Source organism: Apteryx rowi, unplaced genomic scaffold (assembly GCF_003343035.1).
Source record: "Apteryx rowi isolate R43461 unplaced genomic scaffold, aptRow1 scaffold_142, whole genome shotgun sequence".
Classification (NCBI taxonomy): domain Eukaryota; kingdom Metazoa; phylum Chordata; class Aves; order Apterygiformes; family Apterygidae; genus Apteryx; species Apteryx rowi.
This window is the reverse complement of record NW_020447664.1, coordinates 158,178-184,124: the sequence shown is the minus strand read 5'-3', so window position 1 is coordinate 184,124 and position 25,947 is coordinate 158,178. Positions and strand designations below refer to the sequence as shown.

General features: G+C 36.0%; 1 protein-coding gene across 11 annotated transcripts in view; it reads right to left on the bottom strand.

Annotated features, from left to right (window-relative positions):
- OPA1 (OPA1, mitochondrial dynamin like GTPase) overlaps positions 1-25,947 on the bottom strand; it is a 61,059-nt gene that overhangs the window by 7,480 nt on the left and 27,632 nt on the right. For 6 of the 11 annotated variants that reach the window (XM_026058043.1, XM_026058045.1, XM_026058048.1 and 3 more), the window contains 10 exons: positions 25,590-25,654; positions 24,870-24,946; positions 21,962-22,127; positions 21,190-21,342; positions 20,467-20,575; positions 19,753-19,832; positions 18,195-18,335; positions 16,688-16,804; positions 15,256-15,349; positions 13,174-13,284 (listed from right to left, as the gene is read on the bottom strand). In XM_026058043.1, the coding sequence (XP_025913828.1) occupies positions 13,174-13,284; positions 15,256-15,349; positions 16,688-16,804; positions 18,195-18,335; positions 19,753-19,832; positions 20,467-20,575; positions 21,190-21,342; positions 21,962-22,127; positions 24,870-24,946; positions 25,590-25,654 (1,113 nt within the window). Of the gene's footprint in view, positions 1-11,492; positions 12,548-13,173; positions 13,285-13,746; positions 14,148-15,255; positions 15,350-16,687; positions 16,805-18,194; positions 18,336-19,752; positions 19,833-20,466; positions 20,576-21,189; positions 21,343-21,961; positions 22,128-24,869; positions 24,947-25,589; positions 25,655-25,947 lie in introns of those variants that run through there. The other 5 variants (XM_026058044.1, XM_026058039.1, XM_026058047.1 and 2 more) reach the window with 5 other exon arrangements.

Below are 25,947 nucleotides of genomic sequence, written 5' to 3'. Positions count from 1 at the left end.
TCCTTTTGCTCTGGATTTTCCTTAGATTTTAGTCCTTTTTTATCTTCCTTTTTAATCACTTCCTTGCCTATAAACATTCTCATTGCTTGTTGTGCTACTTCTATGTTATGGTTAATTAACCATAGAGGGGGAAATGTTGAATTTACTGCTGTGAATGCATCATCTTTCTTCTAGTAAAAAGGAAAGTCCAGTCTGTAGTCAGATTTCATGAGAATACCCAGAAGCACACTATTAAAATCTGGTAATATTAAGCCACGTTTTTTTTACTGAAAGCTGAATTTTAGCATAGGGCTGCCTAGGACATAAACCCCATACTTGCATGCAACCCCCTATGAACAGTCAGGTGAAAAAGTGAATAAAATCTCTTTGGAGTTCAGCCTGTTGCACCACACTCCTGTATTTTCTAAGGGCTGTGCAAAAAGCTGTACTTTTTGTTGAAGTGGTGCGAGGCAGCATGCTAACAGCCACTCCAAATAATACCCCAGAAAACAGACTTTCCACCCACAGTTACAAGACATGCATCAACACGCTTTCTCATGTCTGACACAACCGCAGAGTCTAACAGCTACTATAATTTACTGATCGTTGCAGGGTCGTGTCCTGCTGAATTTTAGAAAATCCTTTGAAACTACCCATCACATTTTTTGCCAGTTTCCTCTTGTTCACATACCATATTTTCCTCTGGATGAGGCCAACAGGAAAGCTAAAATTTTAAGAGGAAAAAAAAAAAAAAGGCAAAACCACCCAGGCTGCCCTTAAAGAGACAGAACATCATTTATCAGCTGCAAAGACAGATTTATAAGTAGAGGGCCCCCTCAGTTCCTTTAAGGCTGCAAAACAGATGGGAAGTGAATGGACAGTCAAGGGGTCAAGAAAACACATGGGAGGTGCTGCTTGTCTGCCGTATGTATGTTCCCAGCATAAGAAAGAGGTCAAGATTGTAACTGCATGGCTGGGTGCTGGAAAGGCCCTTTCTTTAAGCTGTTACAAAGACAAATGCTGTTCCTCATCCTGCTGTCAAACTGCTATAAATATTGGTTTGTCAAAAGGGCTTCAACAGCTAAAAGTTCTTTAAAAAAAAAGGCAGAGCAGGAGGATGAATCATGCCAATGATTCTTAAACAATTAGCTCATTAGTGTAATAAAAGCATGGCAGAACTCTGCAAAGTTTAAATGGAATTTATAATAGTCCATGTAGTAAATCCATGAATCATTAAAAATATACAGCTTTTAGAATGCAAGCTTGCAAAAAATAGCTAGCATACTCTTTAGTTACCAGCAGACCAAATGAAGATGCTAACTGTTGCTACATGATAGTAAAGCTTTCCTTTATTGTTAYAAAATGTTTCTTGTATCCATTGCAACCTCTAATAGATTTGAATTCATAGCCAGATTAATTGAATTCTTTCTATAAATTCCAACTTCAAAGTACGCTCACTGGGATGTGAAAATCATGATAAAAAAAAGTTGTAAATACTTCTCTAAATTGGGCTTCTTCTTTCAGACATATAAAACAAGACATAAACCATTATATTTGCCAGAGTTCCACAGTTAGTAGCAAACTTTTCTACTTGCCTTAAAATCCTTCTCCATTTTAATCTAAGTAACATCTAGAATCAGTGTATTCGTTATCCATCCCAGAAGGACAATGAGAAGGACAGGGACATGCTCTCATTATGCAAGTGTCATTATTACATGGATGAAGATAATATTTCAGTGTCCTCTCAGAAATACTTATTTTAAACCCTAGAACAAGAGATAGCACTAAACTCAAACCTATAATACCACTCCTAAAAATCTCCAGGGGTCATTCAACATCTTAATTTCACAGATCACAGTTCATCTGCAACTGCCTGCTGGTGACCTGCCTAAATATCTTCTTTAACAAGGCATGAACAGGAGAAAACATCAAGGAACCAACTTCCTATAAAGACATACAGAGTATGTGTTTTTTTCTTTTCCCTCTTGTAGGTACATTCTCCTCTAAATCAGCAAAAGATCACCTCCAGAGTGTATATTTGGCAGGCTGCAAAACATATATAAAACCTTAGTCTTGAGAAGTCAACCTTAGACAGAAAAATCACAGCTGCCATCACTGAAGTCACWTTGTTACAAATATTAATATCATATCCTCCGTGCATATCATATCTGAACAAAGTTATCAGCTGCCAGTATAAAACAATATCACCTTTATTTCAGACTAAAGAGAACCAAGCAGCACTAGAGGAAGGCAGCTTATCTGAAAACACTGAAGCTATTTTTTACAAGGTATTGAGTATTGCCACGTTATTTTAGCATTACTAGCACTGCGTCTGAGCACCAAAACCAGGAATTGTGCATTGTGCTGATGAAACTGTAGGTTATTAATCAATCACTGTCTTGACCTATAGTGGCCCCAGATCCACAAGTGAGATCTTTGCAGCTCATGAAACAGCTTCAGCAACACATTTCCCCCCTCCTCGGCCAGACAGAACAGAAGCTGACTGTATTGCTTGGAGTGGGTCCCCAGGGCTCTTTAGGCTGGCAAGCATGAAGCGATCTTTCTGTCTGTGACAGGGCAGGAGCACAGTATCAGAACCGAGGTATGTGGCTGAAGCAAAAATGACAACTACATAGACTACTGACCTTATACAACGTATGTTTCTATGGGCTATCACACATCAGTCCCACCTGCCCACAGAAAAGAACCTAAATATTACCAAAGCAGGATGAGAGCTCACAGACTAGTATGCATTTCTATACTGTCATTAAAGTTAGCTTAATGTACAAATGCAGCTTAATATAGGTTAATAATTAAGTTTATGAAAGTCAYGATGTCTGCAATAACAAGGTAGGACTTGGGCCCCTTCCAGTCCTCTGTCACTACAATAGATTTCTAATTAAAAATACTCAAATACCTCAATCCTTCAACAGAATTTAGCTACGCTGCTTACTGTACAGCTAGAAGGTGCTTAATGGCAGAATGACATGGAAACCTCATAAAAGAGAAACGTCTTGAATCAGACTTACRGACACACAAAGATTTCATTTCAAAATCAAAACTGTTAAGATGGAATGAATGAGAACAAAATGATACTCATTAACTTGGGTGGAACATGGTAAAAAGTACAAAATAAAGGCACCAGAAATATTACTCAGTGACATATTACTCAGTAATTCATCTGGTGGTGTAAAAAGCTTAACTTTTTCTAACTGATGCACAAAGGATGTATAGATCGATACAAATRTAAATTACTTGTGTAAATGCTACTGTACCCGTGGAGCTATAAAACTGTAAGGAAACTTTAACGTTATAAATAACTGATAAATTTTGGTCTCCACCCAAAATAAACTGCACTCAGTAGATAGCACGCTGATTTATTATCCAGCTATCCGGAATATTTATGTGAAGCTCTCTTTAAATATAATGTTAGATAATGAAATTATGATGAGATAAATTTTTGTTAAGAATAATAGTAAACTTGGTTTCTGATAGTCAGAATGTCATCATGCCCTGAAGAAAAACAGGTTGTTCTATTACTTTTTTTAGTTTGCTGTCATTCCTAGATGACAATATTTCTTTCCCTTTTATTTTTTATATGGATTTCCACATTAGAAGCAAAGTGAAATTCACTGCAGTATTAAAAATGTACAACTCCCATGACAATAGTTTCTTCAGCTTTTGGAGATCTGAATAACACACTCAATAGTTCTATACTAGTCCAAAACAAATACACACACTGGTTAGTTCAGAAGTTTGTATTTATACAAATAGCAATACTCTCTATAATAAATGCATTTTTTTTATTTTTGATTAATAGCTACCCTAATAAACAACTAGTACTAAAAAGAAAACATCATCCAATTAGATGTTCTGATACCTGCATTATTGAGGGAATTTTAGGAAAAAATTAAATTTGGCAGACAACACCAGGATGACCCTCAAATGTAAGAGGCTTTGGTCTCAGGTAAGATTAACAGGCATTAAATATGTCATTACTCACGTACCATTTTATCATTAATTTTCAATGTCAACTTTAAGTGATAGACTTGGCTTAGTCAGTGACAAATGTGGTAAACTTTGTAAGGATCCGTTTTAGAGCCTGGACATCAGTGCCTAACTCTTCATCAATAACTTTAAGAAATCACAGCAGACAGATTTTGGTCATCTGGGATTCTTAAGTTAAGTAAACCATCCCTCCATCACAGGAGGTTTACAACTGATGTATATTCTCCCTAGAGGATTACTTCCCTCTCTGAGAAGTTGGAGCTTTTTAAAGCACTTTCTGCCATGATATAAAGCAGGAACTACCTTATCTGCACTTTGACGCAAACCGTCCTACACATTCTTCTGGCTTTAATTCGTTAGCTTCATGCAGCTGCCCCGAAACTCAAAGAACAAAGAGCTTAAAAATTCAGCTAGTTTCCTCCGTGTCAAAGCAGGCTCACTTACAAAATTTCATAAACTGGCTACATGGAATTAAAAACAAGATAACCATGAAAAAAAAATTCAATTTGCATTCTAACAGATTAATGGCGAGTTAGCAAACCTACTAAAAATAACTGGATACATGTTATTCYTATGTTGTTGACTTGAGCATATTCGGGAGGCAGGGGGAATGGAAGACATGAATGCACAGACTGATTCCAAGCACGTTGTCCCCAACTTCCAATTCCAAGGTGCACTAGGACCTCTACAGAGCTCAAAGGGAGCAGGSGAGTCATACTGCCACCAGCAAAAGCTCATTAAACACAGACAGCCCACACGAACACTTTATTTGACAGACCGAGATTTGGGCAGAGATGCATGTGTTCTAACCGAAGGTCAGGTGCTGATAAGATGCAGGCTATATTAACTTCCTGGTGGAAGCTGCTGGTGGGGGATTGTGAAGACAGCGGCTACCCTGCACACGCTTATTCAGTCTGGAGATCTGCTGAATGACGCCCAGAGAAAAACGGCTATTTTACTTTTGTCTGGTCAGAAGGCCACAGCATCTCCTGGTGCAAGCTTTTGTCAACTCAAGATCAGACTATAGCTGTTGCGTTCCTCCCAAGAACACCACTAAGACCAGTTGAAATGAGCACAACAAGGCTGTTGCCATTTTTGTGAATATCTCACTACTCTGAAGTGACTTTTTTTTTTTTAAATTTACGTAGCTTCTAAAAGTGCAATATTCAGGCATCATGGAAAAAATGAGAGCTCATAATAACCATAGTTCTTCAGATCCTTACAGATTACTCTTCCTTTGGGATTCTCTAGGATGTATTCCTCTTTTCCACGCCTGTCTTGGAGAACTCCTTGTGCAGCAGGGACACCCTCTGGTCTCTATACTAGAGATATCTTCAAAATTATACCTTTTTTTTTTTTTTTAATGTCTTGTAAACACTAAACACTGTGGTGGCTCTGAACAAACATTTTAAACACTAATATAAGGGCCAATACCACTTGCCTTTTAACCTGTTTTGTCTGCCTGCTGGTTTCTAGGGGGAAGTTATCTGAGATCTGCCTATTTGAGAGAACTTTCCCCCTACAGTGGGATTTTTCCCTCGTAAAACGCTTTGACCTTTAGAAGGTAAAGCTCATTAAAAAAAAAAAAAAAAAAGTGAGCAAAGGCTTGAGAAAGCCAAGCCAAAGCACGATTTTAAGGAGCATATGTAATTGACAACGTCATGTAGGACAGAGTTCAAATTGAAATACTGTTGACAGTCATCTCAAGGGACTGAAATTTAATTAGACTACAGTAATGACTATAATATTAGTTTTATGCAGCCTTTTTATTCCGCAGCATATAGCAACAAAAGAAAAAAAATGTAACCACAGAGCAAGTTATTATCATCTGCAAAGTACTGCTCACAGATATTCTCCTCAACTTTGCATAAATGCATAACAAAAAAAAAAGTGGCTCATTTGCATTTAAATCAAGTTTGCTAAACAGACACAAAACAGAGCCTACTCAACTTAGCCAAACATATCACAAAAATACCAGATTCTGGATCAGCAACCATTTGCAGACAGAAATACCAACCTTAGCTAGTGTTATCTTTGTAACTACATTAAAATAGCAAGTTATGTTTGCATATTATATGAGTATATGATATTAAATCATTCATGCTTAAAGTTTGCAAAATAAGATGTAGTGTAGTACAGCTGCAAGGTTTAGACTCAACTCTAATGGATCCAATACAAGAGAAAAAGTATAAGACTAATAGCTTGAAAGTGTTTTATTATAACGCTGGTTTATTTAATTTTGATACACTTAAGCCTTTACAAGAAAATAATTAAATTCTATATACTGTTATATTTTATATATTACAAATTTATGACAGAATTCAAATAAATGGCCCTAAGCTAAGAACTATCTTTTCTTCATGTGAGGGCTCTTTCCTCAAAAGTTTCAAAAGGCTTTGGTGCAGAACAAAGTTTCAGCCAGCCCATGACACCTGTACAGGTGTCAGTATGACTGACAAACAGACTTGGAGGCTGAGCCCTTCGCATTCATACCTAGCAATTTCAGGATCAAGTTTCCACAGGCATTCTGCAAATCCCTTCCCATCTTCTGCCAGCGACTCTTCCTGCATAAGTGCACACAATTTTACCTATAATTTAATTTAGTGAAGGTCTGGGCTTTCTTTTTATTCTATTTTTTTAACTTGGGAGGAAAATAGGATGCTGAATGAAAAGTATGCTGACTCACGAGAGCAGCTTTGCATTTACTGCTCTTGCATATGCTCATCACGTGCAGAAATCACATTTTAACATAAACAATACCCTTGTAACATTCACAGTTAAGCTGTTTAAAAGGAATAAGGGAGAGGAAATAAGGGAAGATGGAGCACGTGTAAATTTCTTTGGAGTCAGTAAAATGCAGTCTCTAGTAAGGTCAACAGCAAAGCTCCTGCTGACTGGACTGAAACTAGGATTCACCTTAAATATTCTATGTACATGTGCACCACCTACCATGTTTTAAATGCTATTACAATACAAATACATACACACACAAATATATTTATATATCTATCTTACGTTTTGGATAAGACATTAGAAGCTCCCATTTCCTTTCCCAAATGATTAAAGCATTCAGTTTGTAATAGTTATTTAGCAAAACAGTTTGTTAAAATACACCTTGCCATATAGTTACTAGTGAGTAACTGAGGAAAAAAAATGACTGTCACGTAAAAGTAGTAACTGAGGAAAAAAAATGATCATCACGTAAAAGTCTTTATGAATTGCAAAATAAGAAAATAGAGAGCAGAAAACAAGAAGGGCAAGACTGGGCAAGTGCATCTCCCTCCCCAAGGGAAAAAACCTAACATCGAAGAAACAAATGCCTGGTACCCAGGCAATGCTCACGCATTAAAAAGTGAGACGCGGTTACCAGAGACAAGTGGCTTGGCACCAGCTCGGTTGGCACACTAATCCTCACCACTCCTGCAAAGGCCAGTCATTGCCATCTTGCGTTGGAAAGCTGTAGAGCAACTTAACGACAGTAAAAAGTTGAGGAAGTTTGCTTTGGCCTTTTGTATAAGAGAAGTAAGTGCAGCAGAGTGGAATTCTGGAAACAGTTAGGTAGTTCTGCGAAGCCTTTCACTAGGGTGCTCAACAATAAAAAGTTAGCAACGTTAAGGAGAAGTCAACAGAAAGTTAAAATTGATCCACATGCTATTAGTTTTGTGTAGAACTATATAGCACTTCTGCTAAAATTACTACTGTCATTTGTGCTAAAAATAAAATAGCAAACAGAAGAAATTCTTTACCTCGAAATCAAATTGTTTCACCTATACTCAGCTTTTTTTTTTTTTTCAGGGAAAAAAAAATAGTATATTGTCTGATATTGAAAATCATTATATAGATATAGTTCTTTTAAATGAGTAGGGAAGGCTTGACATCACAAAGAATTCAGCCTTTTATAAATAATTAACCAACATTAACAATACCATCAAAAAGGTCCTGAAACTAATAAAATGCTGGCAGTTTTACAGCTTTAATAAATACTGCAGAAAACACGTATTTTTTTCAAATGTAAAAACTTTCAATAACTTCAGAGACTGTCTGCTTGAATGTTTAACATTACTTACACCAAAAAAGTTAAACACAGATACAGCAGAAAACAGCATTAACTGGTAAATATTACAAAAGATTACCGAGAGAATTAAATGACATATACGGACTGATCCATCTTCTAAAATACTGTGCAAACAAAGGGTAATTGATTTTCAAAAAGCCTAAGTCAGGCAGAATTTTAGAAAAATCGAAACAGCTTTGTGTACAGCTACGCACACTCAGGCATAGCACAGCCTAGGCATTTAAAGGGACGGAAATCTGCCATCATTACATGCGAGCGAGTTTCTCTCCAGCACACACTGTATGCCTTAAAGCATACAATACAGACAAGGTAGTCCTGACGAAAGGCATTTTTATAAGAGGAAAATCTCCTTTAAGAGATGAATGCTTACTATTACACTTTTAACTCCCTTTATCCTTTTTCACTTCTTACAGGACCTAGCTCATGCTACATTTAAGATACTGATTTAACTAAGCATACAGTAAGATTCTAAATTGGGTGGAATACAAGTTTCAAGTGAAACTGCCTTGTCCTTCGGCAAAGAGCACAGTCAAGACACATGCACCAACTGAAAGGCAATTGTAATTCTTGTAGTTGTAGAACAGGCTACCCAGCGTGGGGTGAAAGACTCGGGTGTGTTTTTCAGCTGACAACTTAGGCGAAGAATCTTTTGATATTATAAGTCACAAAAGAGGTACAAAGAAGGTTGTAAACAACTGCATCAAAACTGGTTCCTCCCACTTGCTGAATATCTCTGAAGTACCTGATTAGACAAGTAAGTGATAGATGGCAGTTTCCTCATTTCCACATCCTGAGCAAAACAATAAAGTTAATTCAACTGTCCCTACAGTTTAGAAATACCGTATGGAAAATAATTACACTGATGGGTTCTTAACTGGCTATTATTTCTCACTGAAGAATTTGGAAGCTCTAACAGATAGTCCTGTGCAACCATCACCTCCACTGTTCAGCAGCAGTCAAAAAGGGAATGAACTGCAAGTAATTATTAGTAGAAGGCTAGATTAAAAACCCCAAAGCATCATAATGCCGCTGTATAAATCCATAATGCAGACATCTTGAACACTGTGTGCGGGTTTGCTCTTCCCCTCAAAAAGAATTTAGCAGAACTAACAAGAGGACAGGAGCGGCAAGGCTGGCTGAAGCTATGAAAGAACGTCCCTGCAAGGAACAAATACACAGATTAAAACTGTTAAACCCAGGAAAGAGAAGAGCGGGCAGCGTAAACATCTATAAAATCATGAGTGGCACAAGAAGTGAATAGAGAAAGATTATTCAATGTTTTCCACAGTGCAGGAACTAAGGAGAATCTTATTTTCTCAAATGAAACTGGCAGGTGGCTCAAAAACAAACAAAAGGAAGTACTTTCTCACACAATGTGTAGTTAAACTCTGGAACTAATTGCCACAGGATGTTGCAGATGCCAGAGTTTACATGAGTTCAAAAAGCAATTAGAGAAATTCATAGGAGGAAGAAAAAAAATCCATGAAGGGCTATTAATCACAAAGATATTACCTCACGATTAGGAAACGCTTGGAACAACAGGCCGTTAGATGCTGGGAGAGCATACCAGGGAAGTATTACTATACGCTTAACCTGTTATACTGTTCTCCAAGTATCCACACCTGCTCATTGCCAGGGACAGGATACTTGGATACACAGACCTCAGGCCTACTTCATTACAGCCATTCTTACAGATTTGCAGCACTGAAAAAAGTTTTTAAAGTCACTTTTCCCCAATTCAGCTATTCATCTTCTGCTCTAACCTTTTTATATCTTATGATCCTTTCTTCCAGATGCCTCTAGTCCTGGGGATTCTTTACTTCCATAAACTTAATATTTGTTCACTGGAATAAGTATCATAATGCATAATTCTTGTATCAGTAAGACTATGAAGTACATTTACATTACTTTACATATAAAGGCTTAAAAAAACAAACAAACCTATATTATAGTACATTACAAACTATGTAATTTGTTAGAATCTGCTCAAACAGTCTGTTTACAGTCTTTAAGACATCTAGAATAAAATCTGAAGTAAATACTGAGGAGAAGCAGGACCTGAAGGCTACTGAAGATAGGGCTAAAATACCATCTGAGGATTTAGAATACTGACAATAAGACCTGCTCAAACAAGTTCTGAGATTTATATGGGCCTTCACTACAAGGCAAGTCACCCATGCTAGAAACACAGTTTGTCATCAACCAGTGTCTTGAACAAACAATAAAACACAGTCAGTGCTTCAGCATTAAAAAAAACTGTTGTAACATAAGTGAGACAGTGTTGCCATGCTATCAGTATCAAGGCAGAAGCACCTCAACCTCAGATATTTAAAAAATTTGGATTTACAAGTAGAGTTTCAAATCAGGAAGCTTATCTCAGCTGCACATTAACAAATTTGGGCTGGAAACTAAAACAGAGTTTGTAACCATCAGAGGAATCATATTCTGGAACAGATTCGCAGTACGAACAGTGAGCACCAACAAGTTAACTGATGTAAAGATGGAGCTCAAGATATGTGAATGAAGCGGATTATATACGCGCAGCAGCTGCCTGCAACAGAGGGAGACTGGATTTCATGACTCAGGAGATCCCTTCCATTCCATTCCTAATCAAAATACAAACACTTTACGAACACGTGTTGTAGGAGTGAGGATTTTCTTTCCTTAAGCAGAGTCCTGATCTGTACTGCATGCTGTAAGAGGAAATTACTTGTAGAGCACTGAACTCTCAGGTGGCTCTATGCTATCAAAACAGGTCCGTCTCAGGAGCATTAAAAAATTGTAACAAAGACAGGCATTCTTTTCACTGAAGGAAAGGCAAAGAAATCCTTTTTCCCTGTCATTTGCCCGTAAAATTATAACCTCTTAGCAACAAAAGCATGCAGAAAATAGAGAATGTTTCTGATTTGATTGTAGAGCTAAGCAGTGATAGTTTTAAAATCTTCCCATAGGTACAATAAAACAGAAGAGGTCAGCATATATTGTTTTGCATTGAATAACGATTATTTCATTAGAAAAATGTGCCTGTCATTTGTGACCTGGATCTGAAGAAATACAGTGCAGTGATGGTGTTTTAGCTAGACTGTAATTTATGAAATGCATACTAAACACATGAAGCATACATACTAACGCACAGATACTTATGATTATAAACACACAGAGCAGTCTGCTCTTACAGGCCTAGTCATAGTCAATAAAATGAGGACCCCAGCTGTTACTGCTTTGAAATGGGAAGTTATTCCTAATGCTGGTGAGAACCAAAACTGACAATGCTAAAATTTTGTCAGTTTCAGTGCAAAATAAAAACAGGTTAACTTAAATACTCTGCATTTTTTTTTTAGTGTTCTGTTTATTTTGCTTTGAAACATGGAATATTAATGGATAAATCAAAATTAGCAATAATTTCACATTGTAACAGCATTTGCTCAGGAAAAAAAAAAAAGCAAGAAGACAACACTTGTCAGAAAGCAAGCAGCACTGCTCACTAAAAGGAGATCACTTCCTCATTAAGCATCCACATTCCACTACACAGGTTTCTACTAATTTTTCTCAACATAAGTTGAAAATAAAGAGGAAAAAGCCTTACTGAATAAAATACTTTCCACTGTAAAATGAGGGCTACACCAAGGCTAACACAAGGCGAACAAGACTAAACAGCATAAAAAGCCTATTTTGGCTAGGTACACTAAAGCTGCTACTCACAATTCCAAAATATTACAGCAACACTTTCTAAAAGACAAATGCATGCTGTAGTTACCTGGGTTTTTAATTTAAAGGTAACACTTCCAATGTAATCAAACTAGCACTACCAAAGATAAATCCTTAGATTTTTAGTTTATTGTAAGCAAAATATTTGTTTTATATGACCTTTTTGCAGGTCACAAATTGGAAGACATCAAAACATAATTCACACACAGGAAACTGCAACAGCAATTACATGCTTCTCTGTCCCACTGAGCCTTGGAAATCAGAACATGGCTAAATAAAAGAAAAAACACTGAACACAGCATTCCGTTATTCTGAATGAAAAGATCCAAAGTCTTATGTTAGGAGAAAATTAATTGCTGCATCAAACACTCAAAACAAAGATAAAACATAAGTAAGGTCATCTTGGATCTCAAAATGCAGATATTTATGTATCTACACAAATATTGTTTATTGACAAGTGTTCAGCTGGAGTTTGAGTAGAAGTGTCTCAGAATGCTAGGGGAATGCTGCCAAAAACCCTATATATGTGCAAGAGCTACTTTCATTAGCTAAAAGCCCTGCTAAACCTTACTGGATGGGCAGGTAGACAGCAGGAGTATCATCCAGCCTGGCCTGGCCATTTAAAACCTTTCACTGTTTAAAACCTCCATGCAGCAACAACAGAACTCTTTAACAGTTTCTGAGTGACTCCAAGCACGAGATATTGTAATCCTTCTAGAAAGTTAAATCTGCTAGATTTTCTTCCTTGGCAAATTCTTAACACAATGGCCATCTCACCTTAATAAACAAAAACATATCAGATATTCAGTTTTGACAGGGTTTGTCTCTGTATGCAAGGATTAAAATCAGCTTTGACAGGGTTTGTCTTTGTATGCAAGGAGTAAAATCTGTTGGCTGGTAAGTCAAGGGCATTTCCAATTAATCTGTGTTAAAAGTCAGCACTATCTGTGGGAAAACAACATAATTCACCCAGTGAAAGAAAAAAGGTGGGATCAAAACATCCTTATACTGTCAGGTCTGAATCACCCAGAGACAGCTCTCTGAGGTATGGATTAACCATGTTGTACTAGAAAAACAAGAACTTTCCTTCATATTTACACCACTACTCTGTTTGACTATGTTTTTCAATATACTGAGGCAATGTATTTTTAATCAGTGAATTTACATCTAGTTTAGATTATGCTGTTTTACACATTGTACCACCCATATCCACACTGAATCAATGAGATTTGACTGTATTTAAAAAATCTTCTATTTGGGATGCTTGTCAAATGCTAGCACATGAATGACCCACACAGCATTAAGTGAGCTCAACCTTGCTTTTCTGCCTATAAGAATAGTGGTCAGAAATTAATTGTTTCATTTCAAGTTAGTTCTAAAACACTAATGAAGCATGTACTCACTGAGATCCTCTGCCAGCTGGACCCTTTTGCCAGTTAGTAGCTTAACCTTTTTTTCATTGTCCTCAGCAAAGTCTTCCAGCACTTCCTTTACATTCTTCTCTAAGCGTCTTACTGAAGAAGAAGAAACAAAAAAAGGAGTGGTAACATTCTGCACCTATAATGGTCTAAAGATAAAACTTAGGAAAGGTTTGTGGGAGATGCAATATATGTTACCAGACAAACTAATCCAGTTGGAGGAAAAAAAAAAAAACAACCAAACTTCTGAACACGTAAGCCTCTTGTTCACTCCGTTAGGAAAATTAATTCTTTAAGAGGGATATGTTCAAATTTAAAAGGATATTTTCTCTCTGAATAATTTTATTATTGGATGACTTTTTTTAGGAGATAGAAATATATCTAAACGTAAAAAAAGGAGAGGTTTTTTTACTGTTTTGGAAGAAGAGTCTGTATGTAACAATACAGTAATGACTTAAAAAAAAATTGAATAGACATATCATGATGTACCTTGTTTATTTATTTATTTTTTAATTACTTCGGATTTGTAATCACAACCAGACATAATCCACCATCTACTGAGGATGCTCTCCTGAGAAGTGCAACCATTAGTGATACTATGTAAAGTGAAGCAATTGTTCTCATAAGAATCACCGGTGGGGGAAAGGGAGATGCATACAGGGGCTTCAGAAATTCATATGTTGTAAATACACAGGGACCATATATATGACAAGGAGTATAGAGAGGAAAGAGCATGATCACCAGGATCATCAGTTGGAGAAGATGCTGGCTCTGTAGAGGCTGGCTTTTCAGCATCTGAAATCTTCTGGAGCATTAATTCTTATGGGAAAAACTGCTTTGCTGTCTATTCAATTCAGCAGTTTCTTCTYTGAGACTGAATGACCAACATAAATCTTTCAGTGTGAGCATCCTTGCTGCCTCTTTCCAAACAGTTAAAATTTCAATGTCAACATCTTCCTCTGATGAATCAAGGCCAAGTCAGTTAAAGACAAAGGATGGAAAACAAGGTAATGATGACAGTTAGCAGAGTGTGGTATTAAAGAACCAGCAACACATATAGGAATTTGCTGTAAATGCAAGGCTGCTAGGWGTCAAACTCTTCAAAGCAGTATCGTATCTCATCTTAACAACCACATCCTTGCCTTTCATATCAGAGGAAATACTTTCTAATGGACAGAAGACTCAGCTGAGACGCAGGACAACTGGATTCTACTCCTAGCTCTGCCACCGACTTGCGAGAAGCCTTAAGTAAGTGACTTCCCTTCCTGTGTCCTAAGCTCCATTTTACCCAGCAAGTCCATTGCCCTGGCATTCCACATGACCCTAACCTACTCYTTGGAGGAACCCTAGGGATGGGTTATGATTTAGAAGTTCTACGTGGTTCAAGTCCTGCGTACTTTAGGAAATTTTTTCCAGATTCTCAGCCCGGCAGTAGGTGTCAATCAGCTAGGTGGCTTGAAAAGACAGGACCTAGCTTTCTACATTTAGGGGCAATTTCTTCTCCATGGAGAGTGATTTGCATGACACATGACAAGGTTCAAAACTTTTACTTGAACTTTCTTCAAGAAGCTGAAAAAATGTATTTTACATATAAAAGGTCATTAGTAGCAGTTAAACAGTGGCACTAGCTGATTTCTACATAAATAATGTTTTACAAGGAAGCTGCCAGTTTATACACTTGTCTAAATATCACATGGCACATTTGTATGGCTTTAAAAGTTAATTACAATTGATATTTGATATCAAACATTTTTTATTAAAGGCTAYAGCAAGATTGACCTGAGAAGGAGGCACACAGTGGCTATTTATTGAAATTCTTTCTGCTTAGAAAGAGATATTGACATTTAGCATCACAAACTGAAAATAATTAAAACACTTTTGTCAGTTTAAATTATTTGACATTCTATTTATATTAAATCTATACATTGTGTCCTTTAATCATCTGACCAGGAAACGAAAAAACAGCCCATCATCATGAACTTGAAATGAACATGCAGCTAAAAGAACACTAGAAATTTTTTAAACACTTTTTTTGGTTCAAACACCACAACTGACTATGAGCTTTACCTTCAGTGTTAGTAAGCTGCTGCCTCAGCGTATTTGCTGTAATTGCCAGCATTCGCTGTATTCGCCAGAAGAGGACAATATCATTACATTCAAGCTGAAACAAGGAWGTTTTAGCATTAGATCTCCGATGTCCAGTGAACATTGCATGCTCTCACAAAAATCCCTTGACATACGCTCTTAATTACAACTGCAAACTCATGTATACACATCCTGATCTTGCACAACAATCCCACAGAATAACTGCTGTAAGTAACAACAAAACATACCAAAAATACTGTCAAGAACCGTCTAAGCCATATTTAATTACATTGTATTTTCTCCACATCCACTATTTTCTCTACATTCACTATTTTCATTTTTCAACAGAAAGAGCCGTATCAATGCTCTTCTTATATTACCCTTATTATATTACTAAAAAGCAATTTGCTCATACTGTATGTACGCTGTTGTGTACAGCCTAATGCTCACACCACACTTGTCCCTAACAAGCATGTTGAAAGGACTTCACAAAGCTGAAGCCCATATTGTGACTACCAGTCTGACAAATGCTTCTGAAGACAGTGTTGGGCTAAGGGCTATATTAATTAACAGAAGAGACAATTTCTATATCTGTGAGGATGACAGGAAGGAGTACTATCTTCACGGGAGGACTACTTAAAGACAACCCCAGGAAACAGGAGGTTGGATACCAGAGTGGCAGTTCTCCATCCTATGAGCTCATTCTTTCCCATTCTTTTTCCTTGGTCTTGGAATCTTGACTACAGGCAAAGACATTTCTGCACTAGTAAAGACTTCTAGCTCCATGGGGATCATTGTTTCTCATTTAAAAGCAAAGTAATACTCCAAGGAAAGTGAAGACATTTACCTTTTCAGTAATTTCTCTTTGATTTAAAAAACAGAGGTAAGAAAACTGTATGTTTTTTTCTTTGTGTGATTTCGAGTGTACTGTCATCTGTTTTACAAGCTTGGCCTTACAAAAGCAGTAAGTGATTTAACCAGAAAGATCCAGTTGTAAGCTCTGTGGTTTATTTTTTCTACGAATCACCTGTGGTTCCAAGCATTAACTCAAAAAACTTATTTATCATACTTATCCCACGAAAAACACCTTATTTCATGTTTTCTCTGAATTTTAAATATCAGCCAATAGCTGTGCAATACTGTTTTTAGCTGTGCCTTTTCAGTACACACTGATAAGTAACAGATGCTTAGTTCATGACTGATACCTAGTGGCCACTTTATATAATTACCATCAGGATAGAATTTTATCAGTTACAAACCTATGTAGTAAGCCATATCTAAGATCACCAGCTACGTCAAGATAAAGGATATAAAAGAAAAGTTAGACTAATCTAAAATATTTGTGGGGGAGGTGATCTCAACTGACATGTATAAATATTTAGACAAAAAAATAGTGTCTATCTGTTCAAGTTACCTCTGAGTCCACAAAGTGCCTTTGATAGTAATAGAAGCCTCTTCGACATAGATTGCAATGGCTCAAAGCAGTCTTCAGGAAATATCTTCTATAAATTTGGTGCCATGTGTCTTTAATCTAGAAAAACAGTACTTAAATTTGATTAAACAAATACAAAAATTCACTACTGTGCATACTTTAACAATCATATTGATCTTAAAATAAAATTCAGAATTCCGCAATCTCTGTCATGTAAGACACATTTAAATGTTTCTCAGCATTTGATCATCAATTAGGATATGATCAATATTTGAGCTAAATTTGGCAAACATTACAGATGATTCTGTCAATTTAAAAGTCTACTCTTCTGTGTTTGTTTTACAGTTGAATGGTTAAAAATATTATCTGCAGCCAAAACACATTTTTAAACGATATACTTGAGATTAAGAAAAATTATGCTGCTCTTAGCAAGAAGCAACCTTCACTTTAATACTGAGAATAAATTTGAGTGGTGCACATTAATTTATTAGCCAAACCAGATTAAAGCATAGAGAAATATTTAATGGATCTTAGTGAATTATGTAAACAAACAATTTGTAACTTTTCTTGATTTGGTTTATTTATGTTTCAGTTCTTCAAATTAAATGCACATATTGACATGGCTCTTCAAAAAAACCCAACAATCATTGCTTAGCTAGAATCAAAAGAGAATTGGCACTCAGTCTCTTCATATAGAGGATATGGATCACAACATCAACTTTTACAAAAAGTTGTGATGATAAGGGCTATATAGGAAACAGGCAGCAGGTATTTGAATAACTTTACTACCTCAAGTAAGTACATGCACAAATGTCAGAAAGGTAGCCAAAGTTACTGCAGAAAATAAATCACTGTTAAAGGAAATCTACATTTACTAATTATTATTACTTGAATTTTCATTCATTTAAAACCTTGTATTTAATTAGATAAAGGGTCTAATTATGGTTAAGAGCCTTGCACTGCAATAAAACGAGTAATTTTCCAGAACATTTTAAACCTACATTACCATCCCTCAGGGTACTCTAAACTGCCTTTTCACAACTACTTTTGCAAAATTTCCCTCTTTTGGATGTAGCTACGATCTTCAAACTGCACATACAACTATACAGAACAGCTTAGTAAAGCAGAACACGTTTTATGATTTCTTGCTCAGAAGAGCCTTGCTTCCACTGTATACCACTGTATAACACATGCATAATAATTTTAAGACAGTCTTGACATAATTCATGCCTCTACTGTAGGCAAGAAAATCTGCTGAGCAGATTTTGACTTCAGTCTAAAATGTCAGATTCCGAAGTGTTGTACTGCACTTATCTGACAGCCAACAGAAGTGTGTGAACTGCGTGCAAGCAGTAATTCAATAATTCATTTGGAAACATTTGGATTACAAACTCAGTATTTAGATGTGGTGTTTTTAATGCTATCTAGAAAGAGGATACAAATGTTCACAGAAAGCATCCATATGTTTTATCACAAAGTTGTGTCTTACCAGACACGGGTCCACTGTTACTCCTCTTGCTTCAAGATTCTTCCTGACAGTCGTCACTTCATCATTTGCCAGATAAGCTGCATGATCCTCATTGCATTTGATTAATTTCTCAAGTTCATTTTTTGTTTCATTACGAATGTGCTGGTGTAAAAATGAGCAGTTAGAATTAATTACTAAGTTACCTAGGGATGGCAATCACCAAGTCTACCTCCTTAATAAAGGAGGTAGACTTAATAATAACTCTCAATAATGAGTCAGAACAGAAAATCCCTTTGACACTAATAACTATTACTTGTATCTGATCTAAAAGTGCATCTTATGCACAGACATCTCAAATACAGTATTTTAAAATGCTAAATAGTTGTTAATTATTCATAATTTTTTTCCTGTTCATCGTGGGCAGAAATGTAGAAGAGAAAAGGAAGGGAAAAAACATAGGTTTTAAGTCTTCCTTTCCCTCCATGAGCATCAGCTGGTGTGGTTCACATTTTCTTATTAAATGATATGATTTAGCAGCTCTGCCAACCCCTATTTAGTATGGAACCGCATCTGCCCCCTGCAGTAGACCTAACCAAAATTTCATGCAATTTTTTGGTTTTGTCATTTTCTTTTGATACAAACAGCAGCAAAAACAAAGCTTTTATGTTTTCTGCATGCAGAAATAAAAAACGTAAGCAAGGATAAACATACTCAGCATCAGCAGTGACACCGATGAAAACGTCACCTTCACCTAACAGCTAGCAGGAAGTCTGCCTGGTCTCTAGTTTCATGGATTCATACCTTCAGTTTGATGCTCATTAAATTCAAGTATGACAGGTTGAAATGACTGCCTTTCTCCCATACCTGGCTGCATACAGTTGACTGCAAAACCCTTTCCACTGAAAGGATTAATTTTCACAGTATTCTTTTAAACTCTACTTACTTCTTAAAAGTATGATTCAGTTTGAGAAATATCTAGAAAAAGTAACATAAACAGCCCATCACTGGACAGTGAAAGGAAGCTATTTAAATTTAAAAGGAGATATTTCCAAAAGCTGAAGAAAGTGAGAATATAGAGGTTACGATGGAAATGGTCAAGCGGAATTTACAACTGTGACTAAAATGCTAGCGATAATACTATCATGTACTAATGACATTAAATGAAGCATGATAGGAAACTGCACAAGATTTCTGCTTCAGAGGACATGCTTGGGAGTATGCAAAAGAATAGCCCACTTTCTACCCTTTTTTTCTCAGTTTCTCTCCATTAGAAGAACTTTAACATATTCAGGTCAATGACAGTAAAGATGTAATTCAGGAAAAGAATGGAAACGTTTAGAAATCAATACATATTTATATTTAAAAATATATGCAATTCCCTCTGGTGTAATATTTAAAACTTAACAGTAAAAGCAATTACAAAGGATTTAAAATTTTTTGAACTCAATAAGTGGGAGGAAGTATGAAAAAGTTAGGTTTTTTTGAAAATTTACACTGATAATCAAAGTTTTCCACAATGGATTGAACTACAATTATTATTATTATTATTATTTTTTAATATATATATATATATTTTTACCTGTTCTTTGGTGCGGCCTACCCAGTATAACCACCTTTTCTTCCAGTCTGGACCCACCATATCTTCAATAACAGATTCAGCTGAAAAAAGAAAATATGATGTTAAGCATCACTCAAAATACATGTAACTAGTGAAATGTATATAGTACTAAAATTAGGTACAAGATCATGAATGGACATTATATGCCCAAGAACATAAGACATGCCATACAGGCTCAAGTCAAATGCCTTTTGTTTAAAGCAAATGTCTTACTACAATTTAAAAATGACTGCCAGTGAGAACTGGTAAGTATGTCAAGGAAGAATATAAGAAACATGCCATCCCTCCACTGAGACAGCCCTCTGGATTTCACCAAGTCCGAAGATTACAATCTTCCTTTCTTGCAACTTGCATCAAAATCGTTATGCTCAATAACCATAAATGGAGCAATTATTCTCCTGAATTCATCCAATTCTTTTATATGTCCAGTGTATGACTTTTGATTCTACAGATCTCTACCATTTATCTTTCAATTGTCTTTTTTCAAGAGGAAGAGCACTAAGTTACTGCGGCTGTATTGTACCAAACCCTTCCATCAGTATCAGCGCTAAGTTAAACTGCCTCCACCATCTCAGTTGTGCTGATACAAAAAACTTGCACCGCCATGAAGTGAACCAGATAAAGAAATTGGTCCAGATTAAAAAACACAAGAGTGGAATATATCACGTGACTCACTGTCTTTGAGACGACTTTGGAGGGTCTCCTCCATAAAATGAATAGCTGCATCCCACTGCTGTTTATCAGATATTGACCGATCTTCTAAGGCATTGTGCTGGATCACTCGCTGCAATACAGGACAACTTTTTAGCATAAAATAAATTATTAATTCAGGACTAAAAAAAATTTCTGACATTTTCTTCACTTTTTGATGTCTATAAAAATAGCAGTTAGTGGCCATACTGGATTTATTCGAGAGGCACCTTCAAAGCCCTACCAAAAATATTTTCTTGTGTCCTTAATTTAACTCTCTTCTCCAGCCTAGTGTAAGTAACATAAAAAATGTGGCAAACAACATGAAAATCCCTTGGAGTGCAAAATCTATAAAGATGATGAAAATGCTGTTATCATACAGAACAAATGAGTTTATACTAAGCAATTCTCAAAAGGCTGTCCATTTGGCAACCAGTAGATAAAAGAGGACTTCATTTTCCTGAACCAAGCCAAAACAATTTTATTAGATGTTATTTAGGATAACAGTTAATGAAAGGTAATAAAAAAAGAACGAAAAAGAGAAACACTGACTTGTAACATTGTATACAAACAGAAAGATGGATACATTTCCCTATCATTTTATCACCATATTAAAAGAGTAAATATAATGAATGTGCAACTTAAAAAATGATTAAACTTAAAATGACTTCAACAGCACCATGGGGGGGGGGGGGAACTACATTATACCAGGCTATCTTCTGCTCTCTCATTCCATCTATGTCGTTTAATACTTTCTTCTTTGACAGCTTGTTTCAGTTTATCAAAGATATCATCGTGCTCTTTTCCTTTTTGTTCTGTCATGAACCGGGAAAATTCTTCTTGCAAAGTCTCCCATGCCACCTAGAAATTTAGCAAACAATACCTACTGAAGTGGACCATTATGCCATGTGCCAGCAGGTAAAAGAAGATTTACTACACTGCTGGCAAGTATGAATATTTAAATACATTCTGAAGATGATGCACAAGCATAAGAGTAAGTCACTGACTTTTCCTTTGCTTCCTTATCCATTACTAACAAAGTTAACACTGAAATTTACTTCATTAAGTGGTAGCAAGTGGAATTCTGCTAAATTTGCATAAATCTGTTAAATAAGAACATATGTAGCTTGAAGTGTTTTTTTTTTTTTTTTAAACTCTTTAAAAGGAGTTTGGGGTTTTTTGTTTTGTTTTTAATAAGAAAACATTCATTGGAAGAGCAAAATAACTTTGGAAGTGTTCCTGTTGTATATGCTTCCTGACATTAATATTATGCCAACTTCCTGACAAGTAAGCTGGTTAGAAGAACTTCAGCCAGTCCTTCAAGCTATCACTTTACATCTCTGGAATTATGCTCTCATTTAACAGCCTTTGAACAGAAAACTTTTTTGTTTGTTTGTTTTTTAAATAAAAGATACAGTAAATAGGAAAGTAAAACACATCTTTATTTACAGAGCTGAAATATCTTAAGTAAAGTTCTAACCTCTACTGCTTTATTAGGCAGTTGCTTGTCAGTCCACTGCTTCAGTTTGATGTCCACAGTGGTGTTAAATGTCCCTGAGTTCATAGTCTGTGCTGCTGGAAGGTAGATATTCTCAATCACATGAGTAGATACCCTCTCCCACAGTGTTTTCTGAAGAATCTCCTCCCTAAAATAGAAAGTTATAACATACAAGATGGCTTCCAATACAAAGTGTTTAACAGGTAGGCATTCAAATTGTGAAAAACACTGAGAGAATAGACATACAGAACATAGGAAATTTTCTTTAACATCAGCACACAGCTTCAATGAATGTGTACTTGGAACTAAGGACGTAGCTACATATTGCCTTGAACAGCAAAGACAGCTTCAGAAGTTCACCTCTGTGCTGCCTGTGGATCCCACTGCACTGATTAATTACACCAGTATAACCATGCTGAGCTGTGTATGCATGTGCATGGGAGGTGGGGGAACGACAAGGGAGCACACTGTCAAGCATTGAAATGATTCGACTAAAAAAATCCACGCTCCCAAAACAAAGTGTGTGGGCTGTGTTTCTGTAGTATTCTGATTTATTTGTTGGAACGTGCCATAGTTTTCCACTTGAGATTTTCATTGGTTGTTTCCAGGCTTAATAAACAATGAAGCAAGCTGAGAATTCCAACCTTTCACCAAAATATATATTGACATTCATTTACAAATGTGCCTCATGTCACTATAAAACTAAGCACCACTTTCCTATTTATGGTGCATTTCAAAATGTAATAATGGAAACATTAATAATCTTAGTTCAATCTTTTTAAGTGACCATAAACTTATTCTGGAAGCTTTGCAGATGCACTTAGACAAATCTGCTGAGCCAGTGTAGCATGCAGCCACTGCCCACGGAGGCAGTCGTGCTCCTTCTGCTTCCCCATGGTATTTTTTTTCTTCTTCTAATTTTTTAATTTTCTTCTAATTTTATGCTGGCTCAGTATGCTAAGTCATATTAGCAATGGGTCATACAGATGCCAGAGATGGTCTTTTTTGGTGGCACAGGAAAGCCCATTTCTTCCAAATGGGCTAAAGTTCAGGACACAAACCTCATCCCTGATAATATTCCTATTCTAACTAGGCCATCTCAGAAGAATGATGAAGAACTGTCACTCCTCTTGTCTCAACAGCAGCATAATTAAAAATTTTTCTTTCCTGTTTAGGTATCCTTCTTATTTGAGTTTTAAAATTTTTGAAGCTGTCCACCTGACAAGCCAGTATAAATGAGGGTCAAGGCCTTTAGTTTCTCTACTGTTGGAACAGATTTCTGGCATATTTAGGCTAGTAAAAGTATTTATACAAAACTAAAAAGAATTGAAGCTTTTAAATATATGGAAAAATTCACAAGTACAAACTAATATTGCTAGCAGTAAAAATTGTTTTGCATAAGTATTTGTTCAAAATAAGATGATTTATTCAGCATTCAAATATGCACTTTGATCAAAAGTCATCACCATTAAAGGAAGCGAGGATGTAGCAAAATAATTTCACTTACAGGATGTGCTAGAAACCATCTGCTATGGATTTTACTGCTTAAAAATGCACTATAAGAGAAGGGCAGTCCTTCGATTAAGAGCAAATGCAATCTCATTCCTTCTTTATTGACATGTCAATAAAAGCACACTTTTACTTTACTTAATCCAATCAAATTTAATTGCAAGGAATGGAAATTTTAACAGGATAAAAGTGTTTATATTCATCAAATGCACTGATGTTTTTAGGCTGTACGCAATGGCTAACAAAATTATGTTTTTGTGACTCAGATTTCTAATTCTACTTTATAAGCTCATTAAGTGTTATAAAACTAGAATGAGCACCAAGTTCTAAGTCTCAAAAGAAAAACACAGAAACATTCATGTTATGTTTCATAACATCTCCAATCAACAACATAAAATGAAGCAGACGGGACATGGGCCGGGGTACTTCAGGATCTATGACAGAGTCAATAGCAGCAAACACCAAAATGGGAACACCTGCATTACATTTGTACTATAACATAAATGCAGACTAATACACTGCCCACAACACACTTTCGGAACACATTCCTATGTCTGGACTTATTCAAATATCATTAAGAGCTAGCCATATTAGTTCAGTTCTCAATCTATGACCAAGTGGCAATTCACTTCAGGTTACTTCAATGCAAAGGCATTGAAGGAAACTTTGTGCTTGTCAGTTCTGGTACAGGCTGTCATCAAAACAACCCTTTACAGTGGCTATTCTCCTCCCAGACTGCATCTACAGTGGCTTTACTGTTCAGTCATGCTACACTTAAGATATTTCAGCTAATATCTCTTTCTCACACYTCTGTCTGCCTTGCAGAGTAATAAGGTAGCAGAGTACACGCTACTCAGGATTTAGGTTACCAATGCGCTCTACGTGTTGGATGAAATCCCCAAACATCCAAATAAGCTGATTTCACAGACAGGAATTATGTAATCTTTCAACTTCCGCATCTCTGATTCACAGAGATATAATTTTTTTTCCCCAAGGTCATTAAGATTATTTTGGTAGTAATGGTTACTAGTAATCCAAAAAAGGAAGTTAACGGGAATCACAGATTCATACTTCAAATGAACATTTTAAAACATCCTTATTATGATTGTTCCTTTTCATTTTGGGGGAATAGCTGTTGTTTATTATACTGTACAAAAAGAGAACAAAACATGAACTGCCATCATATAATTTGTGAGAGGGGATTATATAAGTATTTGCTCATTCAGAATAATAGATTACTTCTTCATGGACAAAGGAAATAGCTATTGGAAGTTTATCTTTAAAATATAGAGGGTTTTAATAAATGAAATTCTTAAATACAAAAAGGAACTGTTCTGAGAACAACATATTGTTAACTGGAAAAAAAAAAAAGTTACTGTACCAGTGCTTTGGTGTGACCTGAGTCAGACTTATGACTTCATCAAGAATCTCATTCTTGGCTTTTTCAAACAGTTCATTCTATGCAAAAGGAAAAATATGAAATAATATGATTTTATTTTAAGTACAGTTTGACCATGTTTTCATACAAAGAGTAACAAAAACCTTTTCTTATGGCCTTTAAGCCTAAGATGATACCTTCTGGTCATGTTCTGGACAATGTATGTGCTTGTCATAAGCTACCCTGGTTAACCATGCATCTTCCCACCCATCTGTTGCATGCCGCTGGCCAGGCAGGGCATTTGAATATTCAGGGACTCTATAAAAGAATTAGAGAATGGGATCATGATTGTTTTGTAATTGTCTGTCTGTCTGAAAGAACAGGGAATGTAACTTATCTTTGCCAGTTTTAACTATCACAATCAAAAAGAAACAGATCTATTCTGGTGGGTAAATTAAGTCAAATAAACATATAGTAGAAGGGCGAGTTAGTTTATTTTTGTTAAGGACTAAATTATCACAGTTTTGAAACACACTATTTCATAGCAAGGAGAACTCAACGTTTCCTTCCCCTAGAATCACTTACATTGTCCTCACATTTTAAAGTGTCAGTACTTTATGACAACTTTAAGAAACCTTTAAAAATTAGATTAAATGGCATGAATTCTAATCCATAGTCTTTAATACTTTATAGCACACAATTTAAAACAGAAATGTAAATTACCCTGTCAAGCTCTCGCAATCGGGGGTAGTTGTTTTTCCATTCAGTCTCAAGATTAAAACGTGTGGCTACGAAAGAAAAATCAGAAATACGGCCTTAAAATTTGTGATTATCTACAGAAACTTCATGACTATTTTAAAAGTTTAGCAGTTCTTCAAATTCCCACAAAACTTGCTTTTGACAAACCCGTCCAGAATTTCAAGTGTCAAATAGCACAGGAGGCATTAGAAAGATGTGGTTTTTATTTACCTACAGTGCAAACTTGGAAGAGTCCCATAGGAAAAGGAGARGAGTTGTGTTTTGAATCATAATTCTACATATTAATCAACATTTGCATGATATCTTGTATTACATCATCTAA